The sequence below is a fragment of the Nerophis ophidion genome, linkage group LG04 (assembly GCF_033978795.1).
Source record: "Nerophis ophidion isolate RoL-2023_Sa linkage group LG04, RoL_Noph_v1.0, whole genome shotgun sequence".
In the NCBI taxonomy this organism is placed as follows: Eukaryota; Metazoa; Chordata; class Actinopteri; order Syngnathiformes; family Syngnathidae; genus Nerophis; species Nerophis ophidion.
Genome location: NC_084614.1, coordinates 14,090,432 through 14,117,954, shown reverse-complemented (window position 1 = coordinate 14,117,954; position 27,523 = coordinate 14,090,432). Strand labels below are relative to the sequence as shown.

The window sequence follows — 27,523 nt, the reverse complement described above, 5'->3', positions numbered from 1 at the left end:
ACATGTTTAATTGAAGGCATGAATAGAAAATGAATCTGCTTGCTCAAAACAGGAAACACGGCACAAAATATGAACGGAAAAATCCACTCATTTTCACTTATTCTGGTGGATGCTGTTTAAGTTAAGCATTTATTTTTAATTTAGCATGTTCACATATTTACATTTAGCATGGTAATATATCTAAATGTTGCATGTTAATATATTTTAACTTAGCATGTTAATATATTTTTATATAACATGTTAAGACGTAAAACAGCATTGCCCTTGGCAGCACTTAAGTCAAGCAGGAAGCTGAGCAGAAAATCACTACAACATCCTCGGGGTGCACAAAAAATCAATTCACATCCGGACCGGGAGTCTTCGTCATCCTGATTCTAATTTGATTCATCCCTTCATCCATTTCCTACCGCTTGTCCCTATTTTCAAAAATTGAGTTGATTGGCAACACTAAATTGGCCCTAGTGTGTGAATGTGAGTGAGAATGTTGTCTGTCTATCTGTGTTGGCCCTGCGATGAGGTGGCGAGGTGACGACTTATCCGGGGTGTACCCCGCCTTCCGCCCGCGACCCCGAAAGGGACAAGCAGTAGGAAATGGCTGAATGTATGGATTTAAGAAAGAAAAATTTAACACCACTCCCCCAATTTATTATTTGCTATAGTAATAAATAAATAAATAAATGGGTTGTACTTGTATAGCGCTTTTCTACCTTAATTTAATGATAATTAAACTTCTTAAAATAAGGTTACAGGTTTTGTGGATGTATATATATATATACATATATATATATATATGTATGTATATATATATATATATATATATATATATATACATACATACACATACATATATATGATTATATGCATCAAGTCTATGGCAAAATATGGAGATATATATCGTGTATCGTGACATGGTTTAAAAATATCGAGATATATTATTAAAAGGCCATATCGCCCAGCCCTAATACATACACACATACATATATACATTATATATATACATATATATATACACATACATACATACATAACTACATACAGTATATATTTGGAGTGCGAAAAAATCTACTTTCAAATTATTCGCAATTCTTATTTGTAACAATTACTAATCGATTCAGAAAAATTTGTAATCTATTTTTACAGGTATTTTATTTAAATTTGTCCTGTCCAGCCACATTATTCAATGTCAGGATTGAATTTCACTAAACACAATCAGTTTTATTTTAAGTAATATAGAAATACATCAGAGATAATTATCTATTTTATGGAGGAATGGCAGCCGATGTTATTAAAAAAGTACAGATTTTGAATCGAGAACGATCTGTAACGATTTTGTATCCAAAAAGTGAATCGAGTGGTACCCAAAGATTCAAAGCCCTAATACATGTATTCATATTAAATGAATTTTTTTTCAATGAATTTTGACAATTATGAATCAAAATCGGGGAAAAAAAAAAAGTCTAATTATCAATGCATCAATCCGCGCGGGGGGGCGCTGGAGTCTATCTCAGCTACAATTGGGCGGAAGGCGGTGTACACCCTGGACAAGTCGCCACCTCATCGCAGGGCCAATACAGATAGACAGACAACATTCTCACCCATATATTTTCATAACTAATATCTGTATTGGCCCCTGCGATGAGATGGCAACTAGTCCAGGGTGTATCCGCCTTCCACCCGATTGTAGCTCAGATAGGATGCAGTGCCACCCACGACCCCGTAGGACAGGAGTAGAGAACCTATAGCTCTCAAGCTAGGTGTGGCTCCTTTGATAACTGCATCTGGCTCTCAGATAATTCTTAGCTGACATTTATTAATAACTGATAAGTAATGAATAATTACCTGGTAATCACAGTGTTAAAAAGAAACGTTCAAAATATAAAACATTCTCATGCATTTCAAGAAGTCGCATTAATGGTAAGAAGTATGATATTTATTATTGGTTAGCTTCAGAATAACAATGTTGTTAAACACAATAAGAGACTTATTACACTCTAAAAATGTTAGTCTTGCTTAAAAACGCACGCATTTAGTTGTATTCAGTGTTTGAAAAATATTATATGGCTCCTACGAAAATACATTTAAAAGTATTTGGCTTTCATGGATCTCTCAGCCAAAAAGGTTTCTGACCCCTGTCGTAGGGATTAAGTGGTAGGAAATGGATGGATGCATGGATAATCAGACCATTTTTTTTTCAATTTCGATTCATAATTGTCAAAAATAATTTAAGAAAAATAATATTGTATATGAATATATGTATTAAGACTGTGAATCTTTGGGTTCCAACTGATTCGATTTTTGGAAACCGAATCGTTCTCGATTCAAAATCAATACTTTTTTTAATAACATTGGCTCAAGATCGTTTTCAGTTGAGGCTTGATTCCGAATCGAATCGTCAACCCGGGAGTCTGATCTAAGACATTTGCACCCACCTTGTAGTTGCTGGAGTTGACCCATCCCGTCAGCTCGTCCACGGTCTTGTCCAGCCGGGACTTATCCTGCTCCACGTCCGTGGAACGACTGGGGTCCCTCAGGTAGTCGATGAAGTCTTGGCCGACCTGCAACCTGCGACTGACATCTTTCTGCAACACCTGCTGGTAGAAATAGTCCATGTTGTCATGGTCCTCCATCGGGGAGGAGTGGGGGGGCCAGCAGACACCGGGACAGGGGGAGAGAAACCCGGGGCGAGGTTTAAATCAAGTAAATGGACGAAGACTGTGGAACGTCTGGAGTCCGTCTCGTTGACTACTCCGCCGTCATCACTCTGGCCGGCAAAAGACCTCACATGTGCTGCAAAAACACCACAAACTTCCACAAAGTGCAAAAAAAAAATAAAAAACGAGATGTTGTCGCGTAAAGTCAGCGTCAAAAAGAAGCGGCACAAAAAAACAAAAAATATTATTTTATTTTAATCGCGATGTGTTATGCTAGCCGGCTAGTTAGCAAACAATGCTAGCTTAGCTTCGGGGCCTTTGGCGCCGAGCTTTCCCGACTCAGCGCTTCTTATTCCGGGAAGTCTTCGAAGATGCCAGCTGGAGGAGTTTAGCCGGCACTTCGCTCTGGTCCTGCGGGGCGGGATAGCCGACGACTTCCGACGGGAATATTAGCGGAGATGCGTTCAGGCGGTGTGAAGAGGCGCGGAGCCGCGGGAGAATGTATTCAAGCCAGCATCAACCGCTGGAAGCTGGTGGGGAGGGGAGGGGTGAGGAGGGGTCCTCAGCCACCGCACAGCTGCCCGAGCATAACGCCTGATTAAAAGTAATGTAACGGTGCAGTGGTTCTCAACCTTTTTTCTGTGATGTACCCCCTGTGAACATTTTTTTAATCCAAGTACGCCCTAATCATAGCAAAACTTTTTTGGTAAAAAAAAAAAAGAGATAAAGAAGTAAAATACAGCACTATGTCATCAGTTTCTGATTTATTAAATTGTATAACAGTGCAAAATATTGCTCAATAGTAGTGGTCTTTCTTGAACTATTTGGAAAAAAAGATACCGGTATACAAATAACTAAAAACTTGTTGAAAAACAAACAAGTGATTCAATTATAAATAAAGATTTCTACACATAGAATTAATCATCAACTTAAAGTGCCCTCTTTGAGGATTGTAATACAGATCCATCTGGATTCATGGACTTAATTCTAAACATTTCCATCCATCTATCTTCCTCCGCTTATCCGAGGTTGGGTCACGGGGGCAGCAGCCTAAGCAGGGAAGCCCAGACTTCCCTCTCCCCAGCCACTTCGTCTAGCTCTTCCCGGGGGATCCCGAGGCGTTCCCAAGCCAGCCAGGAGACATAGTCTTCCCAACGTGTCCTGGGTCTTCCCCGTGGCCTCCTACCGGTTGGAAGGGAGGCGTTCAGGTGGCATCTTGACCAGATGCTCAAACCACCTCATCCGGCTCCTCTCCATGTGGAGGAGCAGCGGCTTTACTTTGAGCTCCTCTCAGATGGCAGAGTTTCTCACCCTATCTATAAGAGAGAGGCCCGCCACCCGGGGGAAGAAGCTGATTTCGGCTGTTTGCACCCGTGAAATCTAGAAAATCTTTAGAATCAAATTTAAATCTTATGTCAAAGACTTTTGAATTTCTTTTAAAATTTTTCTTCTGGAAAATCTAGAAGAAATAATGATTTGTCTTTTTTAGAAAAATAGCTTGGTCCAATTTGTTATATATTTTAACAAAGTGCAGATTGGATTTTAACCTATTCAAAACATGTCATCAAAATTAAAAAAATAATCATAATCAGGAAAAAATACTAATGATGTTCTATAAATTATTTTTTAAATTTTTTCAAAAAGATTCGAATTAGCTAGTTTTTCTCTTCTTTTTTTCAGTTGAATTTTGAATTGTAAAGGTTCGAATATGAAAATAAACTATGTTTCAAAATTTTATTTTAATTTTTTTTCCGGTTTTCTCCTCTTTTAAACCGTTCAAATAATCAAATAAGTGTTTTTTTTCACATTTATTCTCTACAAAAAAAACTATCGTAAAAGGAAAAAAAATGCACGACAAACAGAAATACCCATTTATATATATATATATATATATATATTTTTTATTTATTTATTTATTTTTTTTTTTTTTTTAAATTAAAGGTAAATTGAGCCAATTGGCTATTTATGGCAATTTATTTAGGTGTGTATCAAACTGGTAGCCCTTCGCATTAATCAGTACCCAAGAAGTAGCTCTTGGTTTCAAAATGTTTGGTGACCCCTGCTCCACACCCACACTGCTTGGTTCCCTGAGCTGTTGTGACATGGATTACCACAGTAACTAAATAGATGACCATAGTAACTAATTAGATTACTTTCTTGCGCTCCTATTTTGGTGGCTTTTCCTCTTTTTTTGGTATTTTCCTGTCTGCGTTTGAGCGAGGTTTCCCGCATCTTTTTTGTTTTAGCATTTAAGAATATTTCAGTTGTTTTTAATCTTCTTTGTGGGGACATTGATGATTGTCATGCTCGGGTGCACATTGTGGAGGCCGTCTTTGCTCCACAGTAAGTCTTTGCTGTCGTCCAGCATTCAGTTTTTCTTTACTTTGCAGCCAGTTCAGTTGCATATAGCAATACTTAAGCTTCAATGCCTTTTCTTAGGAGCATTCACCTTTTGTTTATTTTTGGTATAAGCATTAGATACCTTTTTACCTGCCCCCTGCCTCCCGCTGTTTCCGACATCTACACAGCTATTAGCTACCAGCTGCCACTTACTGATATGGAAGAGTATTACACGGTTACTCTGCCGATTTCTAGACAGCACAGACACTCAACAACAACACATCATTTGCAGACTATAATTTCTGGTTTGCAAAAAATATTTTCAACCCGAATAGGTGAAACAAGATAATTCCCACGGCACAGCAGACAATGGTTGAACAACAGTACAGCATTATTCACATTCACATGTGAATAATGCTGTATAATAGACTTTACTTATATTATTCACATGTGAATAATGCTGTATAATAGACTTTACTTATATTATTCACATGTGAATAATGCTGTATAGAAGACTGTATTTATACTATTCACATGGAAAACAATAGCCTAAGTGTTTGTTGATTGTGAGCGAACTGTGGTGCTGAATTTCCCCTAGGGATCAATAAAGAATTTTCTATTCTATTCTTTTCTATTATACTATTGGTTAAGTTTTATATTCATAAATGTGTGTTTCTCAATACCTGACCTGTTTTTTCTGCCTTTAAAAAATAATTTTAATTCCACGCTTTCCACCTCCAGCAACCAAAAAGCTGTGAAAACTATGATGTTCTGCTCCAAATTTGGATTATTTACGGAACTTGTGTGAGCCTATGGGTTTACATTTTGTCATATATATATATATATATATATATATATATATGTATTGTCTTTGCTACACAGTAAGTCTTTGCTGTCGTCCAGCATTCTGTTTTTGTTTACTTTGCAGCCAGTTCAGTTGCATAGCCATCCCTAAGCTTCAATACCTTTTCTTAGGGGTACCCACCTTTTGTTTATTTTGGGTTTAAGTATTAGACACATTTTTACCTTCACCCTGCCTCCCGCTGTTTGAGACATCTACAAAGCAATATATGGTCTGGGCTTCTCTGCTTAGGCTGCTGCCCCCGTCACCCGACCTCAGATAAGCAGAAGAAAATGAATGGATGGATATATTTTGCATTCTATTTTAGTGATTTTATTGAGTTTACAACACCCTGGTGCTGTTTTGTACTGTTTGTGTAATGTTTCTGTACTTGTTTTGATTATTACTATTTATTAGATTGTATATCAATGTTATAAATTATGAATAAAGTTTTTGAAAATTTAAAAAATAAGAAAAAACAATCCGATGGCCGACATTTGTAGACTAAATGCTACATTAACCTTTTGATAATGTGAGCAGAACAGTAAACTGCAACATAAAACAAATAACAAAATCAGATGTGGGCGTGTCTGCAGTCTACGCGGATCTTTGTCGCCACCTATTGGTCATTAGATGACACGACAGGAGTTATCCATCCTATTGTATACTGTAAAAATGACAATACATTTTACAGTCAAATGTACATTATTTTTACAGCTCAATACTGTAAATTGAAAATAAGTCAACTGCAAAATTCTGTTGACTGAGCTGCCAGTTTAGTTGTTTTTTTTACCGTAAAATTTACAGTTATTTTTATGGTGTATTACTGTAAATCAGGGGTGTCGCATCGCAGTTATTGCTGCCATGTAGCAGTGGATAATACATGAATTTGTTGACGTATTCTCTTCATACATATATTTTTAACGTAGATTTTACATTAAAAAAATAAATAAATCAGTAAATTATTGTAAAAATATACAGGGTTTTTTTTTATACCTTATTACTGTAAATGGAAAAACCAGTAGCACTTTTGTTTTTATTCAGGCCTTTTTATACCATGAACAATGTGAAACCGCATTTCCTTTTACAGTAATGCAGTGTAAAAAAAAAAAAAAAAGGGAACTGTAGATTTTACAGCAAGAAAAAAAAGGCAGCTTAGTTGACAGAATTTACTCTAAAAAAAAAGTGGTAAAGCTTTTTTCAATTTACAGTAAAATGCTGTAAAAAAACACCATGAATATACATTTTTACAATGTACAATTTAATGGATACCTTGCTTTAAAACCCTGAGTATTTATCTTTATTTTAACACAAAAACATTTGGAAAGTATAGTAATGTAATATTTGTTGCAATATTGGATACCACTAAAGTTTAAACTATATGCAATATCATGCAGTACGTACATATCTTAACCTTGGTACTGTTTTTCTGTTTACAGGAAAACACTGTAAAAAAAAAAAATATATATATATATATATATGTATATATGTACATATACATATATATACACATATATACACACCCATATATATATACTTATATACACACACATACTATGTATATACATGTATACATATATATGCACACATGTATATATACATATATAGACACATATATGGACTATATATATCTATATATATATACATATACAGTAGATATATATATATATACACACATATATACATATATATGTGCATACATATATATACACACGTATATATACATATATAGACTATATACATCTACATATACATATAGACATATATATATACACATATATATATATGCATACATATATATACACACACATATATACAAACATATATACACTATATATATCTATATTTATACATATAGACATATATATACACATATATATCTATGCATACATATATACACACACACATATATAGACATATATACTTATACATATATGCATACATTTATATACACACATATATACATACATATATAGACATATATATGTATGTCTATATATGTACATATATATATATATATATATATATATATATATACACACACACACATATATATATATATATATATACATATATATATATATATATATACGTATATATATATATATATACGTATATATATATATATATATATATATATATATATATATATATGTATATATATATATATATTATATATATATATCTCCATTTTCTACCGCTTGTCCCTTTTGGGGTCGCGGGGGTGCTGGAGCCTATCTCTATGCAGCTGAGTTAGGCTTCAGCACCCTTTGCGAAGCCCAAAAGGGGCAGGCGGTAGAAAATGGATGGATGAATGAATACACATACATACATATATAATAGATTTTTGTCAACAAGATAAAAACAAATATATTTCTTAGTAAAATATTATTGCCGTATTATTTCCAGGCATTTCTTGTGCCATATAAAATAATGTGGCGGGCCAGATTGTGCCCCTGGGCCTTAAGTTTGACACCTGTGCTGTAAATGGAAAAAAGGTACCACATTTTTTACAGTACAAAAATTGTCCGCTCAGTTGTCAGAAACAATAAAATAAAGTGATTGTTTTTTCATCTATGTCGTAAAATAAAAAATGTGTATAATATACAGTAAAATAATGGTGACTGTTTTGCTATTTTTTTTTTACAGTGAAATCCACCGTATTTTTTTTTGTGTGTGCATGTATGTAAAAAATATATATACTAGTCAAAGTCATAGAACTAGCAGCCAAAGAAAAAAAATAAAACTTTTCATGGTTGCTGAATTTTATTGACCCATCTGTGGATTTTGTCAAACACAAAACTGTTGGAGGAGTTGTCCAGGGGAGGGCGCCGGCGTCACAGCTGTCTTCTCTTTGTCTCACTGCGTCCATAATCCTGCCGGAGGTCTCTTCGCACTACACAGTAGTCCGTTGTCCGGGGCCAGACGGAAAGATCAAGTCAAAACAGGGATGCCAGTCACTTGTTAGTCAAATGCCAGGACTTTGTGTGATTGTCAGAGAAAAGGTGCTTCCAGTCCCGACTGCTCCTCTCATGTTTGGCCAAGAGAGTGATTGGTGGTGCACTCATCCAACCACCTCAGCAGGATTGTGCTGTGGGGGACGTAAACAAATGCTCAAATAGGAGCGAGTGCACACGGCTGCTGCCATGGTAACACCTGGCAAACATTGGGTGTCCTTTCCTCTTCCAGACTCAAATCACTACCCCGTGGGCTCACAGAAAAAAACAAAACACTTTTTTTTTTGTTGGGCCGACCTCAGTTGGGCGTCATATTTTCGCGTTGCAAAAACATTTTCTGTACAAATATTAATGGATTCGCATCCAAATTCCCGATTCTCATTCATCCAGATTCTAAATAATAATAATTTAAAAAATATGCATATATATGTGCATATAAATGCACATACATATGCATCTACTGTGTGTATATATATATATATATATATATATGCATATATATATATATACATACATACATATATATACATACATATATATATTTTTGGGAATGTGCATCATCCCAGATTCTAAATACATTTCTAACATTAAAAAAGGTCTTTAGAAAAACAAAAAAAACAACTTTTTGGCGGTGCAAAAAAATATCGATTCATTAAAAAAAAATTATAATTATATAATAAATTATTATTACCTACATGCTAAATCGATTCATATTTTTTTATAAATCACTTAATATATTTATATATATTTTTTAATTTATTCAAACATGTTTTTATTTAAATATAAGTTTCTGGGTACACAAAAAAAATCGATTCACATTCACATCGCAATTCTTATTCATCTATATTATAAATTGATTCATCATTTTCAAAAATTGATGAAAAAAAAATACATATATTTGTTATTAAAAAAATTATTTTTGGGGCGCACAAAAAAAAAATCGATTCACATTCGAATCGAGATTTCTATTCACCCCGATTCTAAATTGATGAACAATTTTCAAAAAAATCTATGATATATACATATATATATATACATATGTTTATATATATATATATATATATATATATATATATATATACACATATACATATATACACAATGTATTTTTTAATTGATTTTTGAAAATTATACATACACACATACAAACACACACAAATATACATATATGTATATATATACACATGTATACACTTATATACATACACTCATATACATATGTGTATATATATATGTATACATATATACATACAGATAGATATATACACACATATATACATGCATATATACAGTATATATACATACATACATACATACATATATACATACGCACGCCCCCACACACACACACATATACATATGTATATATATATATATATATATATATATATAGATAGATATGTCAAAAATTATATATATTTCAAGATCCCCCCACCTCCAAGGTGGTGATGGCTCAAATGCAGAGAGTAATTTCGCCTCAACCTAGTGTGTGTGTGAGAATCATTGGTACTTTTACTTTAACATATATACATACATACATACACATATATACATATATATTTATATATGCACACATATATATATATATATATATATATATATATATATATATATATATATATATATATATATATAGTGTGCATATATAAATATATATATATATATAGTGTGCATATATAAATATATATTTAAAATGTGTTCAGGCCATCTCCATGCAACAAGAAGTTGTTTTTTTTTTTAAACTTGTAACCTGATTTGAAAAAGTTTCATTATCATCATTACAGCAAATAATACATTGCAAGAATCGTGTTGAATGGAATCGTCACCGCAAGAATCGGAATCGGATGAAATGGTTCGGTGCCCAAAGAGTCCCACCCCTAACACCTATGTCACATGGTCCCTTTGTCTACTTCCTGTTTCCTTGCACGCCACACAGCGGCTCTCGAAGGCATCTGGATCTGGTCTGAAGCAGGACGAGTGGCGAGATATCTCACGCCATCGCCGTCCCAGAAGAGAAAAAGTTTATTTTACTTTGAGAGGTGCTGCAGTCCGGCCGAGAGAAGACTTTTTTTGTCCCACTGTAGGTGTCCATCCGTCCTTCTTGTCCCTCCACGCTGGTGAGCTGACAGGGGGGGGTTTGGGGGAGGGGGGGCGGGGGGGGGGGGGGGGGGGTCGCGCCGTGGAGCCCACGGAGTGGCGATATGTCCGTGTGATGACTTGTGCCCAGGAGCGGTGGAGTCGGGTCCAGCCCCCTCCTTTCCTTTCATAGCAGCAGGTGGCCCCCCCTGGCCCGCCACTGTCAGAGGATGATGCAACAGCGGCACAGACGCTGGCCGCCTCCGTGCACCGAGGGAGGGGGCGTGACCGGGGCAAAGTAGGCGTGGACCTTGATCTCTGGGAGATGGGCCTGCCACGGCAAAAGACACAACACAGGGGGAGGACTCGTGAATCTGTCATGTGTGTCTCTAAACCTCCCAGGTGAGTGACTTCCCATTTTGGAAGTCACTTTTTGAAGACGCACAGGTTAGCTAATATTTTGACTCGGGGGTCACATTGAGAGAAAAAAATGCGTCTGCACTATTATCAATGTACAACTATTAATGTGCACTATTATTAATGTACACTATCAATAATATACAACCATTATTAATGTACAACTACTAATGTACACTCTTATTAATGTACACTATCAATAATATACAACCATTATTAATGTACAACTATTAATGTACAACTATTATTAATGTACAACTATTATTAATGAACAACTATTAATATGCACTATTATTAATGTACACTATCAATAATATACAACCATTATTAATGTACAACTATTAATGTACAACTATTAATGTAAAACTATTTTTAATGTACAACTATTATCAATGTACAACTATTATTGTGCACTATAATTAATGTACAACTATTAAAGTAAAACTATTATTAATGTACAACTATTATTAATGTACAACTATTATTGTGCACTATTATTCATGTACAACTATTAAAGTACAACTATTAATGTAAAACTATTATTAATGTACAACTATTATTAATGTACAACTATTATTGTGCACTATTATTCATGTACAACTATTATTATGCACTATTATTAATGTACACTATCAATAATATACAACCATTATTAATGTACAACTGTTAATGTACACTATTACTAATATCCAACCATTATTAATGTACAACTATTATTTATTGTGCACTATTATTAATGTACAACTATTATTGTGCACTATTACTATGTACACTATTAATAATATACAACCATTTTTAATGTACAACTATTATTTATTGTACACTATTATAAGTGTACAACTATTATTGTGCTCTATTATTAATGTACACCTATTAATTTACAACTATTATTAATTCACAACTATTATTGTGCTCTATTATTAATGTACACCGATTAATTTACAACTATTATTGTGCACTATTATTATGTACACTATCAATAATATACAACCATTTTTAACATACAACTATTATTTATTGTGCACTATTATTAATGTACAACTATTATTGTGCACTACTACTATGTACACTATCAATAATATACAACCATTTTTAATGTACAACTATTATTTATTGTACACTATTATAAGTGTACAACTATTATTGTGCTCTATTATTAATGTACACCTATTAATTTACAACTATTATTAATTCACAACTATTATTGTGCTCTATCATTAATGTACACCGATTAATTTACAACTATTATTGTGCACTATTATTAATGTACACTCTTAATAACTTACAACCATTATTAATGTACAACTATTATTGTGCACTATTATTAATGTACAACTATTATTAATGTACACTATTAATAATATACAACCATTATAAATGTAAAACTATTAATGCACACTATTATTAATATAAAACCATCATTAATGTAAAACTAGTATTTATTGTTCAATATTATTAATGTACAACTATTATTGTGCAGTATTATTAATGTATAACTAATAATGTACAACTATTATTAATTTTAAAACTATTATTGTGCACTATTATCAATGTACACTATCAATAATATACAACCATAATTAATGTACAACTATTAATGTATACTATGATTAATGTAAAACTATTATTAATGTACAACTATTATTAATGTACAACTATTAATGTGCACTATTATTAATGTACACTATAAATAATATACAACCATTATTAATGTACAACTATTAATGTACACTCTTATTAATGTACACTATCAATAATGTACAACCATTATTAATGTACGACTATTAATGTACAACTATTATTAATGTACAACTATTATTGTACACTATTATTAATGTACAACTATTATAATGCACTATTATTAATGTACACTATCAATAATATACAACCATTATTAATGTACAACTATTAATGTACACTATTACTAATATACAACCATTATTAATGTACAACTATTATTTATTGTGCACTATTATTAATGTACAACTATTATTGTGCACTATTATTATGTACACTACCAATAATATACAACCATTATTAATGTACAACTATTATTAGTGTACAACTATTATTGTGCTCTATTATTAATGTACACCTATTAATTTACAACTATGATTAATTCACAACTATTATTGTGCTCTATTATTGATGTACACCGATTAATTTACAACTATTATTGTGCACTATTATTAATGTACACTCTTAATAACTTACAACCATTATTAATGTACAACTATTAATGTACAACTATTATTGTGCACTATTATTAATGTACAACTCTTAATGTACAACTATCATTAATGTACACTATCAATAATATACAACCATTATTAATGTAAAACTATTAATGCACACTATTATTAATATAAAACCATCATTAATGTAAAACTAGTATTTATTGTTCACTATTATTAATGTACAACTATTATTGTGCAGTATTATTAATGTATAACTATTAATGTACAACTATTATTAATTTAAAACTATTATTGTGCACTATTATTAATGTACACTATCAATAATATACAACCATTATTAATGCACAACTATTAATGTATACTATGATTAATGTAAAACTATTATTAATGTACAACTATTATTAATGTACAACTATTAATGTGCAATATTATTAATGTACACTATCAATAATATACAACCATTATTAATGTACAACTATTAATGTACACTCTTATTAATGTACACTATCAATAATATACAACCATTATTAATGTACAACTCTTAATGTACAACTATTAATGTAAAACTATTGTTTAATGTACAACTATTATCAATGTACAACTATTATTGTGCACTATTATTATACACTATTATTAATGTACACTATCAATAATATACAACCATTATTAATGTACAACTATTTATGTACACTATTACTAATATACAACCATTATTAATGTACAACTATTATTTATTGTGCACTATTATTAATGTAAAACTATTATTGTGCACTATTATGTACACTATCAATAATATACAACCATTTTTAATGTACAAGTATTATTTATTGTACACTATTATAATTGTACAACTATTATTGTGCTCTATTATTAATGTACACCTATTAATTTACAACTATTATTAATTCACAACTATTATTGTGCTCTATTATTAATGTACACCGATTAATTCACAACTATTATTGTGCACTATTATTAATGTACACTCTTAATAACTTACAACCATTATTAATGTACAACTATTATTGTGCACTATTATTAATGTACAATTCTTAATGTACAACTATTATTAATGTACACTATCAATAATATACAACCATTATTAATGTAAAACTATTAATGCACACTAAATAAATAAATGATAAATTGTATAGCGCTTTTCTACCTTCAAGGTACTCAAAGCACTTTGACACTACTTCCACATTTACCCATTCACACACACATTCACACACTGATGGAGGGAGCTGCCATGCAAGGCACCAACTAGCACCCATCAGGAGCAAGGGTGAAGTGTCTTGCTCAGGACACAACGGACGTGACGAGGTTGGTACTAGGTGGGATTTGAACCAGGCCCCCTCGGGTTGCGCACGGCCACTCTCCCACTGCGCCACGCCGTCCCTATTATTAATATAAAACCATCATTAATGTAAAACTAGTATTTATTGTTCACTATTATTAATGTACAACTATTATTGTGGAGTATTATTAATGTATAACTATTAATGTAGAACTATTATTAATTTAAAACTATTATTGTGCACTATTTATTAATGTACACTATCAATAATATGCAACCATTATTAATGTACAACTATTAATGTATACTATGATTATTGTAAAACTATTATTAATGTACAACTATTATTAATGTACAACTATTAATGTGCACTATTATTAATGTACACTACCAATAATACACAGCCATTATTAATGTACAACTATTAATGTACACTCTTATTAATGTACACTATCAATAATATACAACCATTATTAATGTACAACTATTAATGTAAAACTATTATTAATGTACAACTATTATCAATGTACAACTATTATTGTGCACTATTATTAATGTACAACTATTATTATGCACTATTATTAATGTACACTATCAATAATATACAACCATTATTAATGTACAACTATTAATGTACACTATTACTTATATACAACCATTATTAATGTACAACTATTATTTATTGTGCACTATTATTAATGTACAACTATTATTGTGCACTATTATTATGTACACTATCAATAATATACAACCATTACTAATGTACAACTATTAATGTACACTATTACTAATATACAACCATTATTAATGTACAACTATTATTTATTGTACACTATTATAAGTGTACAACTATTATTGTGCTCTATTATTAATGTACACCTATTAATTTACAACTATTATTAATTCACAACTATTATTGTGCTCTATTATTAATGTACACCGATTAATTTACAACTATTATTGTGCACTATTATTAATGTACACTCTTAATAACTTACAACCATTATTAATGTACAACTATTAATGTACAACTTTTACTGTGCACTATTATTAATGTACAACTCTTAATGTATAACTATTATTAATGTACACTATTTATAATATACAACCATTATTAATGTAAAACTATTTATGCACACTATTATTAATATAAAACCATCATTAATGTAAAACTAGTATTTATTGTTCACTATTATTAATGTACAACTATTATTGTGCAGTATTATTAATGTACAACTATTAATGTACAACTATTATTAATTTAAAACAATTATTGTGCACTATTATTAATGTACACTATCAATATACAACCATTATTAACGTACAACTATTAATGTCCACTATTATTAATATACAACCATTATTAATGTATAACTATTACTTATTGTGCACTATCATTAATGTACAACTATTATTGTGCACTATTATTAATGCACAACTATTATTAATGTACAACTATTATTGTGCACTATTATTAATGTACACTATCAATAATATACAACCATTATTAATGTACAACTATTAATATCCACTATTAGTAATATACCACCACTATTAATGTACTACTTTTATGGTGCACTTTTATTAATGTACGACTATTATTTATTGTGCACTATTATTAATGTACAACTATTATTGTGCACTATTAGTAATGTACAACTATTAATGTACACTATTATTGATGTACAACTATTGTGTGCATCATTGTTGATGTACCACTTTTATGTGCACTATTATTAATGTACAACTATTATTAATTTAAAATTATTATTGTGTACTACTATTAATGTACACTGTCAATAATATACAACCATTATTAATGTACAACTATTAATGTACACTATTATTAATATACAACCATTATTAATGTATAACTATTATTTATTGTGCACTATCATTAATGTACAACTACTATTGTGCACTATTAATAATGCAAAACTATTATTAATGTACAACTATTATTGTGCACTATTATTAATGTACACTATTAATAATATGCAACCATTATTCATGTACAACTATTAATATCCACTATTATTAATATACCACCACTATTAATGTACTACTTTTATGGTGCACTTTTATTAATGTACGACTATTATTTATTGCGCACTATTATTAATGTACAACTATTATTGTGCACTATTAGTAATGTACAACTATTAATGTACACTATTATTGATGTACAACTATTGTGTGCATTATTGTTGATGTACCACTTTTATGTGCACTATTATTAATGTACAATTATTATTAATTTAAAACTATTATTGTGCACTACTATTAATGTACACTATCAATAATATACAACCATTATTAATGTACAACTATTAATGTACACTATTATTAATATACAACCATTAATTAATGTATAACTATTATTTATTGTGCACTATCATTAATGTACAACTACTATTGTGCACTATCATTAATGCACAACTATTATTAATGTACAACTATTATTGTGCACTATTATTAATGTACACTATCTGTGGTGTATTCATGTGCATGCTGACTCAGCGTTGTTTGTCCTGACTGACTTTCCGTAGTTGAGTTGTGTCTATTTAGCATGCTCACCAAGTGCTGTACATTGAGTGTTGATGATCCCTCTCTAGAGTGTATGCTACTGCTACTCCCAAGTCATATATAAAAGTTACTAAACGTGTGTGCTACCTCGTTATTTGAATACATAACATATTGGCGATGAGTTTAATCGGTTTATGAGTGTTCCTTGCGGTTTTGTTTTTTTTGGAAGTGAAGATGGCATACTTTTCTCAGCGACCAGACGAGTTTAAACCTGAGATTGAATCATGGTCAGCCTACATTGAGCGCATGGAGTTGCTGTTTGAAGCCCATGATGTCGATGATGAAAAGAGGGTCCCATTGTTGTTGAGTTCAGTGGGAGCAGTGACATATGGACTTCTTCGCAATTTGGTTCAGCCTGATTTGCCCAAAAACAAAACATTTGATCAGATAGTGGACACTCTGAAAGACTATTATGAGCCAAAGCCGTTGGTTATTGCCGAACGCTTCAGGTACCGCAAGTGTGTTCAGAAAAGCAACCAGACGGTTACGGAATATGCCGCTGAGCTGCGTCAACTAGCTGCAAAGTGTGATTTTGGTGACAGACTGGATGAGGCTGTGCGTGATGGCTTTGTCAGCGGGGTCAGTTCTGAGGCATGTCAACGCAAGTTGCTCTTGGAGGACAGACTGACTTTTGCAAGAGCTGTGGAGCTGGCTGTCAACATGGAGACGGCCCACCGCGACGCACAGCAGTTGAGAAATGGTGATGACGTCACTTCAGCTGTTCACAAGGTAAAGGAGAGGCAAAGACGGCGCTCGCCTTCAAAACAAGAGACATGCTACAGATGCAAAGGCAAGAATCATAATGCAAGTGACTGTTACTACAAGAATGCAAAGTGTCATAAATGTGATAAAATAGGGCACATACAGAAAGCATGTAGATCTGGAGGCCCAGCACGTGAAAATAAATATGATAAAAAGGGGAAGAAAAGCAGTGAGCGAAGAGAGGAGAGAAGGACAGGCTATGTGCAAACTGACAAAAATGAAGATGATGTTGGTGATATTTTGACTGTTTTCAGCACAAATGGTGCAGGCCGACAGCCATACAAGGCCATTTTTGATGTAAATGGAAAGAAAGTCCTGATGGAAATAGACACAGGATCAGGAATGAGTATAATCTCAGAAGATGTCTATGAGCAGTCATTCTCACATATGCCACTAGTGGGCAGCCGCGTAAAGCTAAAGGGCTACTCAGGGGAGCCAATTCCTGTTAAAGGCCAGTTTATGGCAAAAGTGGCTTATGAAAATCAGACTGCTAGCCTACCACTGATAGTTGTGGGAGTTGAGGGTCCTTCACTGTGTGGGAGAGAATGGTTAGAGGAGATCAAGCTAAACTGGAAAATGATTAAAGCAGCCGCAATCAACACAGTTGCTGAAAATTTAACATCAGCACAAAAGCCCAAATCGATTCAAGAAGTGTTGGCTAAATATGATGAGGTATTCAAGGATGAGCTTGGAACATTAAAGGACATTAAAGCCACAATTTCTGTAAAGCCTGATGCAGTTCCAAAGTTCCACAAAGCCCGCGTCCTGCCATTCGCCATGAAAGAAAAAGTTGAAAAGGAGCTGCAGTGCCTAGAAAAGGAGGGTGTCATCAGTCCAGTGAAACACAGTGACTGGGCTGCTCCAGTGGTTCCAGTGCTTAAGCGGGATGGAGGACTTCGCTTGTGTGGCGACTACAAGGTAACTGTTAACTTGGCTACAAACGCTGAAACGTACCCCCTACCAAGAATTGAGGAGGTGTTAGCAGCACTATGTGGAGGAAAAATATTTTCTAAAATAGATCTAGCAGCAGCCTATCAACAAGTACTCCTGGATGAAGAGTCAAAAAAGTATACAACAGTGAATACTCATAAAGGACTGTTTGTGTACAATAGACTTTGTTTCGGTGTCACTTCTGCTGTTAGCATTTTTCAACGCATTATGGGGAACCTGTTGAAAGATCTTGATGTAGTAATTTATCTCGATGATTTATTGATTATGGGCCGAGATGAAGCCCAGCATCTTGTGAACCTGGACAAGGTTTTACAGAGACTGCAAGAGAACGGCATGAGAGTGAAAAAGTCAAAGTGTGACTTCGGCAAGACACAGATTGAATATCTGGGACACGTGCTGGACGGGAAAGGCGTCTACCCATCCAAAAATAAGGTCATAGCCATACATGATGCTCCGGCACCCAGAAATGTCAAAGAGCTCAGAGCTTTCCTGGGCCTAGTGAACTACTATGGACGTTTTGTGCCTCAGCAAAGCACAATTTTGACCCCACTTTACAAGCTACTGAAAGACAAAGTTAAATGGAAATGGCGCGAGACGGAGCAGAGTGCTTTTGGCAAATGCAAGGAGCTCTTGACCAGTGACAAAGTGCTGGTTCACTATGATCCACGTCTGCCGCTTTCGCTTGCATGTGATGCTTCTGCTTATGGAATCGGAGCAGTGATACAGCACACAACACCAGACGGGCATGAACATCCAATAGCCTATGCTTCCCGCACGCTTTCTCCGGCAGAGAAAAACTATTCACAGATAGAAAAAGAGGCATTGAGCCTGGTGTTTGGTGTGAAGAAGTTCCATCAATATCTGTGGGGGCGCAAGTTTGACTTAATATCCGACCACAAGCCCCTGCTCGCGCTGTTTGGAGAACGTAAGGGACTTCCTACAATGGCAGCAGCGCGCATACAGAGATGGGCCATCATACTGTCTGCGTATGATTACCACATGACATACCGCAGGTCAGAGGAGCACGGCAATGCGGACGGACTGTCTCGTGTTCCGCTGCCTGAGACGAAAGATACAGGTACAGAGACAATGACAGCTTGCATAAATGCACTGTTATATGAGCACCTTGAGGAGGCACCGTTGAGTGCAAAACAAATTTCCAAGGCTACACGAAAGGACACAGAGCTTTCAAAACTGCACAGGTACATCATGGAAGGATGGCCAAAAGAAATACCAGATGAACTGAGGGTGTACTACAGAAAGAGAGATGAGCTATCTGTCGAACAGGGGTGTGTTCTATGGGGAACAAGAGTAATAGTACCTGCAAAAATGAGAGGTGCAGTGCTAAAAGAGATCCACGACGGACACCCTGGCATTGTAAAGATGAAAACAATTGCACGACAATATGTCTGGTGGCCAAATGTAGATATGGATGCTGAGAGAGTCTGCAAGCAGTGTGAGACCTGCCAGCTGGAACAGCGCACGCCACGCCAAGTCCCGCTGCATCCCTGGGAATTTCCTGGAGAGGTTTGGAAAAGACTACACATTGACTTTGCAGGCCCATTCTTATGTCACATGTTCATGATTGTGGTTGATGCATACTCTAAGTGGTTGGAGGTTTACAAAATGGCACAAATCACATCTACTGCAACCATTACACGACTTAAGAGACTGTTCGCATCATTCGGTGTGCCAGAACAAATTGTCACAGACAATGCGACAACGTTCACATCGGATGAGTTTCAGCAGTTCATAAAGAGGAATGGAGTCCTTCATACGACCGGTGCGCCGAGACATCCAGCTACAAATGGACTGGCTGAAAAATATGTTGCTATTTTTAAAGCAGGCATGAAAAAACTTGTTGGACAGAACCTGAGTGTTGAGGACAAGATATCACACATCCTGCTGCGCTATCGCACTACTCCCCACAGCACAACTGGAGAGTCACCAGCGGACTTGTTCCTGAAAAGACATGTACGAACACGTTTGGACTTCCTGAAACCAAGCATCACCGAACGAGTCAGAAAGAGACAGTATCAGCAGAAGGAGAAACATGACAGTCAGGCTGCCGAGAGACAGTTTGATGTAAATGACTCTGTGTATCTGCGCAACACTGCAGGAGAGAAACCCAAATGGATTCCTGGGGTAGTGACACAACAGACTGGTCCAGTGTCATACCGAGTGCAAGGCCAGACACCAGACCAAGTGTACCGGCGTCACGGAGATCAGCTGAGACCTCGCTACCTTCCTGACCCTCCAGATTCAGAGCCTGGAGGTGAAACTGCGTTAGCTGAGCAGGCGAGTGACCTCTGTGGAACGGACTCCGCAGAACCTGAACCACCAGCTTTTGAGTTGGAACCGCCAGTGTTGCCTGACCCAGAGACAGTGACTTTGAGACGCTCAGAGCGTACTATCAGGCGACCTCAGCGTTACAGGGACTGATTCTTTTCATAAGGGAGTTTGTCATTTGTTATTAAAGAGGGTTGAATTTGAGTTTAAATGCACTGTGACATTTTGGTGTTTGTTTATTACAGCATTGAATAATTGAATGTTGCCGTATTGAAAGTGTGTACTGATTTTGCATTGCCTTTGATCTATGGGGGGAGGTGATGTGGTGTATTCATGTGCATGCTGACTCAGCGTTGTTTGTCCTGACTGACTTTCCGTAGTTGAGTTGTGTCTATTTAGCATGCTCACCAAGTGCTGTACATTGAGTGTTGATGATCCCTCTCTAGAGTGTATGCTACTGCTACTCCCAAGTCATATATAAAAGTTACTAAACGTGTGTGCTACCTCGTTATTTGAATACATAACACTATCAATCATATACAACCATTTATAATGTACAACTATTAATGTCCACTATTATTAATATTCCACCACTATTAATGTATTACTTTATTGTGCACTTTTATTAATGTACAACTATTATTTATTGCACACTATTATTAATGTACAACTATTATTGTGCACTATTATAAATGTAAAACTATTATTAACGTGCAACTAATATTGTGCACTATTATAATTGTACAACTATTAATGTACAGTATTATTGATGTACAACTCTTGTGTGCATTATTGTTGATGTATGACTTTTATGTGCACTATTATTAATGTACAACTATTATTGTGCACTATTATTAATGTACAACTATTATTGTGCACTATTATCACTGTAGAACTATTAATGTACACTATTATTGATGTACAACGATTGTGTGCATTATTGTTGATGTACGACTTTTATGTGCACTAATAGTAACGTATAACTATTATGTGCACTATTATTTGTCATGATCTGTGGTCTGGATTATGTTTTTTATTTTCCATCTAAGACTCCTTCGGTTCCTGTTTTTTGTGCAGCCTTGTTTGTTTTGGTTACCATGGTTACTTATTATTTCCACCTGCTTCTGATTAGTGTTCACCCGCTCACCTGCTGCCTGAGCATTAATCAGAGGCATGATTTAAACCTGCCTTGCACTCCAGTGAGTGCTGGAGTATTGTTTTCTGTATGCTGTTGACTGCCTTTTTTTTGGAAGCTGAGAGCTATTCCCTGGATCCGAACTCCTGTCCATGTTTGCTGTTTCCTGGTTTCTGGTTCGGGTTTTCCTTGCCTTTTTTTTTTTAAACATTAAAACCATGTTTTCATTTTCCAAGCCTGTCATCTCTGCATCTTGGGGTTCGTCACCTACACCACCACTTTGTGACATTATTAATGTACAACTATTAATCTACACTATTATTGATGTACAAGTATTGTGTGCATTATTGTTGGTGTACGACTATTATGTGCACTATTATTAATGTACAACTTTCATGTGCACTATTATTAATGTAGAACTTTTATGTGCACTGTTATTAATGTACAACTTTTATGTGCACTATTATTAATGTACAACTTTTATGTGCACTGTTATTAATGTACAACTATTATGCACACTACTACTAATTTACACTATTATTGAGAAATACTATTAATGTGCACTATTATTATTAACTATTGATTAACACTATTATCAATGTACACTATTATTAATGTACAACTATTAATGTATACTATCACAAATATAAAACCATTATACATGTACAACTATTAATGTATACTATCACAAATATAAAACGATTATAAATGTACAACTATTAATGTAGACTATTATTAATATACAACCATTATTAATGTACAACTATTAATGTGCACTATTATTAAAGTGAAACTATTAATGTGCACAATCAATAATATACAATCATTAATAATGTACAATATTATTATTGTACAACTATTAATGTACACTACCATTAATGTAAAACTATTGTGTGCACTATTATAAATGTACAACTATTATGCGCACTATTGTTAATGTACACCTATTAATGTACACTATTATTAAGAAAGACTATTAATGTGAACTATTATTTATTATCATTAACTGTTAATGTACACTAATAACATCCAGCATTAATGTGCACTATTATTAATGTACAACTTTTAATGTTCACAATTATTACAACTATTAATGTACATTATAGTATTAATGTGCCATATTATTAATGTACTATATTATTATTGTACAACCATTATTAATGTACAACTATTGTTAACGTACAACTATAAGTGTGCACTATTAGTCAAAAACACTATTATTAATGTATAACTAATATTGTGCACTAATATTAATGTAAAACCATTAGTGTACAATATTATTAATGTATAACTATAATTGTGCACTAATATTAATGTACAACTGTTATTGTGCACTATTATTGAGAAACGCTATTATTGTACACTATAATTAATGTAATAACTATTTTTATCCACTAATATTAATGTACAACTATTTAGTATGAACTATTATTGCACACCATTATAATGTATAACTATTATTAATGTACAACTATTGTGTGCATTAATATTAATGTACAATATTATTGAGAAACACTATTATTGTACAACTTTTAATGTACACTATTATTAATGTGCACTATAAATGCACACATATTAATGTACAACTATTATTCATGTACACTCTTATAAATGTACAACTATTAGTGTGCACTATTATTGAGAAAATTATTATTGTACACTATTATTAATGTATAACTAATACTGTGCACTAATATTAATATACAACTATGAGTGGACACCGTTATTAATGTATAACTATTATTGTGCACTAATATTAATGTACAGCTATTATTGTGCACTATTATTTAGAAACGCTATTATCGTACACTATTATTCATGTATAACTATTAGTGTGCACCAATATTAATGTACAACTATTAGTGTGCACTATTAATGGACAACTATTGTTAATGTACAACTATTAGTGTGCACCAATATTAAAGTACAACTATTAGTTTGCACTATTAATGGACAACTATTATTAATGTACAACTATTAGTGTGCATTGATATAGAGAAAAAGCCGTAAGTAGTAATAGTAAGTTAGTCACACTTGGGGGGAGGTCAGGGAAGGCCACACCACTGACCCGGATTATCGTACACCATTATTAGTGTACAACTATTAGTGTGCACTATTAATGTACAACTATTATTAATGCACACCTATTAGTGTGCATTGATATAGAGAAAGGCCGTAAGTAGTAATAGTAAGTTAGTCCCATTTGGGGGGGGTCAAGGAAGGCAACACCACTGACCCGGAATATCGTACACCATTATTAATGTACAACTATTAGTGTGCATTGATATAGAGAAAGGCCATTAGTAATAATAGTAAATTAGTCACACTTGGGGCCAAGGAAGGTCACACCACTGACCCGGATTATCGTACACCATTGTTAATGTACAACTATTAGTGTGCACTATTAATGTACATTTATTATTAATGTACACCTATTAGTGTGCATTGATATAGAGAAAGGCCGTAAGTAGTAACAGTAAATTAGTCCCACTTTGGGCCAAGGAAGGCACTGACCCGGATTATTGTACACCATTATTAGTGTACAACTATTAGTGTGAACTATTAATGTACAACTATTATTAATGCACACCTATTAGTGTGCATTGATATAGAGAAAGGCCGTAAGTAGTAATAGTAAGTTAGTCCCATTTGGGGGGGGTCAAGAAAGGCAACACCACTGACCCGGATTATCGTACACCATTATTAATGTACAACTATTAGTGTGCACTATTAATGTACAACTATTATTAATGTACACCTATTAGTGTGCATTGATATAGAGAAAGGCCGTAAGTAGTAATAGTAAGTTAGTCCCACTTGGGGGGGGCAAGGAAGGCACTGACCCGGATTATTGTATACCATTATTAATGTACAACTATTAGTGTGCACTATTAATGTACAACTATTATTAATGCACACCTATTAGTGTGCATTGATATAGAGAAAAGCCGTAAGTAGTAATAGTAAGTTAGTCCCACTTGGGGGGGGGGGTCAAGGAAGGCAACACCACTGACCCGGATTATCGTATACCATTATTAATGTACAACTATTAGTGTGCACTATTAATGTACAACTATTATTAATGTACACCTATTAGTGTGCATTGATATAGAGAAAGGCCGTAAGTAGTAATAGTAAGTTAGTCCCACTTGGGGGGGGGCAAGGAAGGCACTGACCCGGATTATCGTACACCATTGTTAATGTACAACTATTAGTGTGCACTATTAATGTACAACTATTATTAATGTACACCTATTAGTGTGCATTGATATAGAGAAAGGCCGTAAGTAGTAATAGTAAGTTAGTCCCACTTGGGGGGGGGGTCAAGGAAGGCAACACCACTGACCCGGATTATCGTATACCATTATTAATGTACAACTATTAGTGTGCACTATTAATGTACAACTATTATTAATGCACACCTATTAGTGTGCATTGATATAGAGAAAGGCCGTAAGTAGTAATAGTAAGTTAGTCCCACTTGGGGGGGGGGGGGGGCAAGGAAGGCCACACCACTGACCCGGATGCGCTTGATGCCGGCGCGGGTGACCTGCTGGCAGTCGTAGAGCTCGATGCGCTCCAGCCGGTGGCAGCTCTTCAAGTGTTCCAGGGTCCCGTCGGTGATGAGGGGGCAGTTGTCCAGCTCCACCACCGTGAGGCGCTCCTGGCCGCAGGCGCTGCCGCTCAGCGCGCGGATGCCGTCGTCCGTGATGAGCTCGCAGTGAGACAGGGACTGCACAGAGGACGAGGCACAGTCAGGGCGGCAGAGGCAAGCAAAGCACCAGCGGAGGACTGGGGACGTGTACCAGGGCCTGCAGGCGAGGACAGTGGATGGACAGCTGGACCAGGGTGTGGTCGGTCACCTGGGAGATGACACGCGCACTCAGGCACACGACGCCCGCTTCCGCCTCAAATATTCATGACTTACCAAAATACATTCTTCCAAGTCCATTTTTTCCAGCTCGTGGCAGTTCTGTCAGGGGAGAAGACAAAGACAGAAGGTGAGGACCAGGGACCAGGGACCAGGGACCAGGGACCAGGGAGGAGGACACAGGGGACACCTCACCCTGGCCAGCACGGTGAAGCCGGCGTCCGTCACATGGGAGCATCGTGCCGCTTCAAGGATCCTGGGAAGATTCAAGACTTTTAAACCCTGTCTCTCTATCTCTCTCCTGAGATGGCACACAGACTAGTCGCTTCACAGCGGACAACTTTTCTTACCAATTCCTGTCTCTGTTTATTCAACTGCAGTCTTACAGTCCCAAATACCCACCTAAGTCTGGGATCAGCACCAATCATAACAGCTGTGGCTGTAGGCAATCTCCTGATATTGCTATTTTGAAGTAACTCTAAAGTAGCTGCATTCAATTTTTTAAATCCATCCATTTTCGACTGATTGTCCCTATCGGGGTTGCGGGGGGTGCTGGATCCTCCTTCAATATGGGATTAGTGCATTGGAATGTTTTTAAGTCACTCTACAAAATGGCAGTAGCTGCATTTGTATTTTCTAAGGATGGCAATACCTGTATTTATATTTTCTAAGGATGGCAATAGCTGTATTTATATTTTCTAAGGATGGCAATAGCTGTATTTATATTTTCTAATGAACTCTAGAAGATGGCAGTAGCTGTGTTTACATTTTCAAATGAACTCTACAAGATGGCAGTAGCTGTATTTATATTTTCAAATGAACTCTACAAGATGGCAGTAGCTGTATTTATATTTTCTAATGAACTCTACAAGATGGCAGTAGCTGTATTTATATTTTCTAATGAACTCTACAAGATGGCAGTAGCTGTATTTATATTTTCTAATGAACTCTATAAGATGGCAGTAGCTGCATTTGTATTTTCTAAGGATGGCAAAAGCTGTATTTATATTTTCTAATGAACTCTACAAGATAGCAGTGCATTTTTATTTCCAATTAACTATACATGATGGCAGTAGCTGTACTTATATTTTCTAATGAACTCTACAAGATGGCAGTAGCTGTATTTATATTTTCTAATGAACTCTACAAGAT

General features: G+C 34.5%; 2 protein-coding genes across 3 annotated transcripts in view; both read right to left on the bottom strand.

Moving 5' to 3' along the window:
- The window catches only part of clasp2 (cytoplasmic linker associated protein 2), a 136,547-nt gene extending 133,362 nt beyond the window's left edge, over positions 1 to 3,185 (bottom strand). The window contains exon 1 of the mRNA XM_061897143.1: positions 2,430 to 3,185. Within this exon, the coding sequence (XP_061753127.1) occupies positions 2,430 to 2,627 (198 nt within the window). The 5' untranslated portion in view covers positions 2,628 to 3,185. The remainder of the gene's footprint in view (positions 1 to 2,429) is intronic.
- A 5,394-nt stretch (positions 3,186 to 8,579) lies between these two features.
- fbxl2 (F-box and leucine-rich repeat protein 2) overlaps positions 8,580 to 27,523 on the bottom strand; it is a 54,289-nt gene continuing 35,345 nt past the window's right edge. The window contains exons 10-14 of one of the 2 annotated variants that reach the window (XM_061897141.1): positions 26,567 to 26,627; positions 26,429 to 26,473; positions 26,307 to 26,363; positions 26,021 to 26,233; positions 8,580 to 11,196 (exon numbers count right to left, since the gene is read on the bottom strand). In XM_061897141.1, the coding sequence (XP_061753125.1) occupies positions 11,089 to 11,196; positions 26,021 to 26,233; positions 26,307 to 26,363; positions 26,429 to 26,473; positions 26,567 to 26,627 (484 nt within the window). In that variant the 3' untranslated portion in view covers positions 8,580 to 11,088. The remainder of the gene's footprint in view (positions 11,197 to 26,020; positions 26,234 to 26,306; positions 26,364 to 26,428; positions 26,474 to 26,566; positions 26,628 to 27,523) is intronic. The other variant, XM_061897142.1, reaches the window with a different exon arrangement.